General features: G+C 29.5%; 1 protein-coding gene across 1 annotated transcript; it reads right to left on the reverse strand.

Moving 5' to 3' along the window:
* Window positions 1–1,251: 1,251 nt before the first annotated feature.
* Window positions 1,252–3,197, reverse strand: LOC136080332 (uncharacterized). The gene is made up of 3 exons (XM_065796949.1): window positions 2,257–3,197; window positions 1,568–1,805; window positions 1,252–1,487 (listed from the first exon to the last, which is right to left on the reverse strand). Exons 1-3 carry the CDS (start codon window positions 3,193–3,195, stop codon window positions 1,252–1,254), a joined length of 1,413 nt encoding a protein of 470 aa, XP_065653021.1. The 5' UTR covers window positions 3,196–3,197.
* Window positions 3,198–6,531: the final 3,334 nt, after the last annotated feature.

The raw sequence follows: 6,531 nt of genomic DNA on the forward strand, positions 1-6,531 counted from the left end.
AACCCCCTCGTCTCTCTGTGTACGCGCGCATTATTTATTACATAATCAATTTCCTTCTCGAATAATTTTTTAAAACATTAAAAACAAAAAAAACTTTCAATTAATTCGACATTTCTATGTTACATAACACAATATTTATTTTTTAATTTCGCGAAATTTTATGTTTAAAAAGTGATATTAAAAAAAAAAAAAGAAAAAAAGAAATTTTAATGATAGATAGAGAGCAACAGATGGTCAAGTCATATTTGTTAGGTACTCGCTGTCTTTAACACATGCTCCATTCTGTACGCATCCGTACATTTTTGACTCCCCCTCCTCTGATACCTGCGTACGTACTTTATGGAAAACCCCTACTTTAAATGAAGAACCTAAAAATATAGTCAATTGATTTAAACGCGTCAAGGTGGAAAACCCCTGAAAAATTTTTTTTGAGTAAATATCGACATTTTATAAATTTAACTTCATATACATAAAGTAAATAACAAAATTAACTGAAAAAAACAAAAAAAAATTTTTTTGGGGTAAAATGGTAGCTGTAGCAGGTGCCAAAAACACCAAAATATTGAAATACCCCGGCCAATTTTAAAAAAATCTGTTACGTTTAAATCACAGAAGACAATCAAACAAACTCATACTTAAAATTTTAACTTAACACCACTTTTAGTTATTTAGATATGCTGGCCGGCGTCTTAAAAACTCTTCATCTGAGAAAAACAGCTTTTAAAAATGCTAACATAAAAAATTTCAAAATAGTGTAAATAAATATGCAAATCTATATATAATAAAAAAAGTTAAATCTTAAAATGCACCAGTTTGATATGGGTTTTGCTCTTTTTCAATAAATTTCTCATATCGACTCTTCTTTTTACCACGAATTACTTGTCTGCGTTTCTTTGCTCGTTCTGTGTTTTTATATATGGCTAAGTATAATCGCTTTTGATTAATTTTTCTACATCCTTCTAACAAATACTTTCCAGGTCTTAAATTCATTTTTTCTAAAACTAAAACACTAGCTTGTCTACCAATGTTCAAATGGGCAACTGCATCAAAAGTGCCAAGTTGAAGATGTGTAAGTGAGACATAATGGCCTTTTGGTATACGCTCCCATATTGTCATGTTAAAAGACTCATTGTTATTTTGGGTAAGGCCATGCAGACATTTTTTTAAAAGAATATCACTACTTAATTCATCATAAATTGGCTTAAGTTTCCAAACAATAGATATTGGTAAGCCAGGACCAGGTCTATATGTTTAGGTATGGTTTGCTTTGTCACGATTATACCGACACCAACTATCTGAACCTTCTGGACAGTGAGGAAAATGTAAATTTTCATTTTTTGATGAAGCAACATGATAAAGTGTAGCTCTTACAGCAGATTTCATAGCATTTAAATTATTTTTGTTTTGGCGAATTGCAATGCCATAATAATTTTGGAGACGATCGATAGTTGTATCGGTCAATTTTCCACGACCACCAAGACCTTTTTCTTTTTTTTTAAATTACGTAAACGTGTTCCAACTCTTTTTTGCACATGGCCAACACATTCAAGTTTATTTATAAGAACACCTTGATAAACATTTTTTACAGCATCATAACCTTTGCTATCTCCATCACCATAGAAATCAGTATATCTTAGATTATGTTTTTCAATAGATCTACTCCATATTCTGCGGGCTCCCTCTGGCTCCATTCCACCAGGTAGTCCTTGGTAATTAAAAGCACATTTATGTTTATCATGCCATTTTTCATAAGCTAATGGGTTTTCTTTCTTTAGATGTTCTTTATGAAAACATGCTTTACATACCTATATTGTGAGAAAAACATATTAAAATCTGAAGTATGTAACATCAAATAGATTTTAATATTTTAAAAAATACCAATCTTTTATAATATGTAATATATATATAATATAGTATGTAATAATACATATATATATATATACATATATATATATATATATATATATATATATATATATATATATATATATATATATATATATGTATATATATATATATATATAATATATATATGTATATATATATATATAATATATATATATATATATATATATATATATGTATGTATGTATATATATATATATATATATATATATATATATATATATACATATATATATATATATATATATATATATATATATATATATATATATATATATATATATATATATATATATATGTATTGTGTATACATATATATCAAATCAGGTGGGCCTTTATATACACACGGACAAACATATTTATGCATATAAGCATATAATATATATGCATATATGCAAACCTAAAAAAACAAATAAATTGTATACTTAACTTGTTCATAGCTTCAACATCTATTACTTTGCCTGTTTCCATCGAAATAACAGAAACAACACCACTGTTTGAAGAATAGCCTCGTCGCTGCCAAGTGCCATCACATGATACTGCAACATCAACAATATTGGGCACATGGTCGGGAATAGAATTTAAAACAAGATTACTCTTCAAGTCTTTTAATTCTTGAGCAGCATCCATCATAGTGTCTTCAGCTACAGATTTTACTGCATTAGTTAGTTTTATAACAATTTTATTATAATTATTAGCAGTCATTGGTTTAGGCATGTCCATTAATGAGACAAATCTTGAGAATCCAGAATAGCCTTGACCACATGATCTCATAGCATATACAGCCCTGGTATTAATATCAAAACTTTTTTGTATATTCAATGTTGAGGTGTAAAATTCTCTTGAATAATCACATACACAGCAGTTAACATAAAGACAAGACGCTAGACATTTTCTCTTGTTTTCATTTTCAGAGAGAAACAACTTAGATGACATACATACTGGACATATAAGGGTAGAAATTACAGAATTTAGTATTTCTAAATCTATAAAACGGTATCCAGTAACTATATTACTAGATAACTTTGGTCTTGATGACGAAATTTTTTTTATTTTTTTAGCAGAAGCACATAGTTCATTAGAATTAATAAAGTTAAAATCAACTGGTTTCTCTATATTTATATTTACATCAGCAACACTTGTAGTAACATTTATGTTCATATCTACATTATTTGATTCCATATTTACATCCATATCAACATTATTTACAACTAACTTTTTTTTTACATTGAAAATTTTTTTCCTTTTATTATTTTTAGTTCTTTGTTTAACTCTGCATGCCTTCGTCATTGTAGAAGATTTATGATATACTAGCTGGAGTTACCCGGCGTTGCCCGGGCCAATATTTAAACTGGCTTACCTGATAGCTGGAGTTACCCGGCGTTGCCCGGGCCAATATTTAAACTGACTTACCTGATATCTGTACACAAAAATGGGCCCAAAAAATGGCCCCCCTGACCCCGGGGGTCGGGGTACAAGGTCAAACCCAGCTAAGAACCTTCTCCCCCTCGAGGACTACCCCCATGCCAAATTTCATCGAGATCGGTCCGGCGGTTTGGATTTCTATAGAGAACAAACAAACAAACACACACACAAACACACATTGCCCTTTATATATATTAAGAAGAAGATAAGATAGCTGGAGTTACCCGGCGTTGCCCGGGCCAATATTTAAACTGGCTTACCTGATATCTGTACACAAAACCTCTGACCCCGGGGGTCGGGGTACGGGGTCAAAACCCAGCTAAGAACCTTCTCCCCCTCGAGTACTACCCCCATGCCAAATTTCATCGAGATCGGTCCGGCGGTTTGGAGTACTATAGAGAACAAACAAACACACACACATTGCCCTTTATATATATTAAGATTTATGAGCTTTCCAGTAACTGTTTTTATACTAAAGTTGTTTTGAACAATGGAAAATACAATTCACTTGATAAGATATATTCTTCATATGAAAAAATTGGATTTTGGACTATTTTTTAGTTAAGGTAAAAAATAGTGCCGTTGCTATGGCGGTTGTTAAGGAAGCTTAAAATACTAGGGTTCAATAAAATCTATTTTAATGAAGATCTATAGCGAATTTTCAAAAATGGTTTTCAGATTGTGAAACTCTAATAAATTTTGCACAAAACAAGAAAATGAAATTTTTTTTCAAAAATTTCATATTTCTGAGGGGTTTTCCACCTTAAACGGAACCGTCCCGGTGGGCACAGGACGTAAAAAAGACGTCTTTTAAATGTCTATTGAACGTTTTGGACGTCTTTTGAACGTTAAAAAGACGTCTTATTTAGATCCTGTGCCCACTGGGGTAAATAACCCATTCCATTTTTATCCAGCCTCAAAAAAGCTTATTTTTTCTAAATATTGTATTGACAATATTAAAATAAAATGAGATTATCTTCAATATTTTTAGGTATTTTTCTTGTTGAAAGTATTACATGAAAACCATATTGACTATATTGGTTCAAAAAGTGTTAACCGTGATATGTTCTAGCTTGATATAAAACTCATTAGAGTTTTATATCAAGCTAGAACATATCTATGTAAAAAAAGTTTACCCCAACTTTAATACTGATTTATTCAAAGTAATTAATCCTAATATTGCATGGAGAAATTCAGAAAACGTATAAAAATATCTATATCGCCGTAACAAACAAGCAATCCGCTTAATCTTTCGAATACACTTATTTAAAGCAGCCCTGGCACACTGATCAGAGAACCAAGAGGTTCGATACCGTCTCTAGCCAGATTAGCGACATTAGCGAAGAAAGAGGCGTGAGCTTTCTTGTTAAATGCTCTTCTGGTGAGCTTTGTGATGATACTGTTAGGTCTTCTTGGAGCACCTTTATAACTTATTAAAAAAATTTAAAATCATTTTTAAACCAAAAAGAACTTTCTTAATAAATATGAGCTTAATGTGATTAATGTTTTAAACTTTTTATATATGTTATATAAAATGATTTATCTTTATCCATCTTTAAAGATCTCTTTTTGTGAAGTCAATAAATATAGGGGTACATTAAGGTATAATAAGTACTTTAAGTGAAAATAAGAATATTTTCAAAAATAATTATCCTGCGACCAAAATCTTTGAGAGCAAACACTATTTAGGGTTTACTACTTATGTTCCAATTTGATTTTTTGGGACTGGAAATATTTTTTTATAATCACAAAGGCTTTAAAAATACAGTGAAAATGCTTATACTTCCCTGAACACTGGGTGATATAAGCACTTGAAATTATTTGATAAAAACTATCAAATACCCAAAGATTAATAAGCCGAAACAATGCAATTGCGCATCATTGTGTTGTTGGAGTATCTTGAGTATGAGAAAGTTACAAAAAACTTTTTTCTAACATAATATTTAAACGTAAAATGCTTATGATCTTACTAAGATTGTTTAATAACAATTATAGAAACATTTTCTTGTGTTAGTTGTGCAACTTAAAGTTGATTGTACAATAAGATTTATGTTGTAAGACAAAGGTTGTGGCAATAGAATCAAATCAATTTCGTCAACAATTGTTGCACAACAAAAACGCAAAATACGACAAATATTTTATTTAATCAACATTCGCTTTTATAAGCTTTTATAAAAATGGTGGATCTTATTTTCGCAGAAATTGTTGTAAACTGTCTAAACAAAAACAAAACAAGAAATGAATTTGATGGAACAATAATATTTCAAAAATCTAACAATGGCACAAGAAAACATATGCCAAAAGGATCCTATTATAATGTCCTTAAAAATCAAAGGTAGATTAAGCATAGTTTAGTTTTTTGAAAACGTCCTAAAAATCTATCAGGCCAATTTACTGATTATATGTTTTCATTTTGATCTCTAAAGTAACAGCACATGATAGCAAATTTTATACCTTACTATAATTTAATAATCATTTTTTTTACCAGAATATCTTAAGTAAATTTTAAATTATAAAAACCAAAAACACTCAATTGGGATCAAGGGTGCATACCAGTGTGCTCCTTTGATCCTACCTATATGCACCCTTGATCTTATGCATGTATACTTGATCCGAGGTTAAATTTATAACATGAATGTGAAGGAACTATTTTTAAGTTATCAAAAATGTCCATAATAAAAAATTATTATTAATTTTACTGCAAATTTATCTTTCTTCAGAGAAAAAAAAATTAATGTAAAAAAGGTTATTTTTTACAGAAGCTCAACATTTCCTCAGTTGTTAAAGTATGAAATTCTTTACTATATTCTGAAGTAGAACTACAAGACATCTCTTTAAAGCGATTTTAATGTATTGTCACTGTTACTGCTGTTTAAAATTTTAATTTATTTTTTTCATCACTTTCAAGATAAAGTTTTTTTTTTCTTATCATGAAGATTTTATTTTGCATTTCATTATGTTTTTTCTTTTTTGACTGATTATTTTTTTATTTCCTGAAGCTTATTTAGTTCATTTTACCAGAAATTTACTTTTCTTTACCTGCAATTACTTTAAGTGGTTTTAGAACAGTTATGAGACCTGTCTCATCAACATTATAAATGTTTTGTGGCTGAAACCTGTTTCGCAGATGTAAATATTTTAGATAAAATATTTACATCTGGAGAAATATTCTTTAGCTGTATAACGATTAAAAGCAATTGC

This window comes from Hydra vulgaris, chromosome 05, assembly GCF_038396675.1.
Source record: "Hydra vulgaris chromosome 05, alternate assembly HydraT2T_AEP".
NCBI lineage: Eukaryota > Metazoa > Cnidaria > Hydrozoa > Anthoathecata > Hydridae > Hydra > Hydra vulgaris.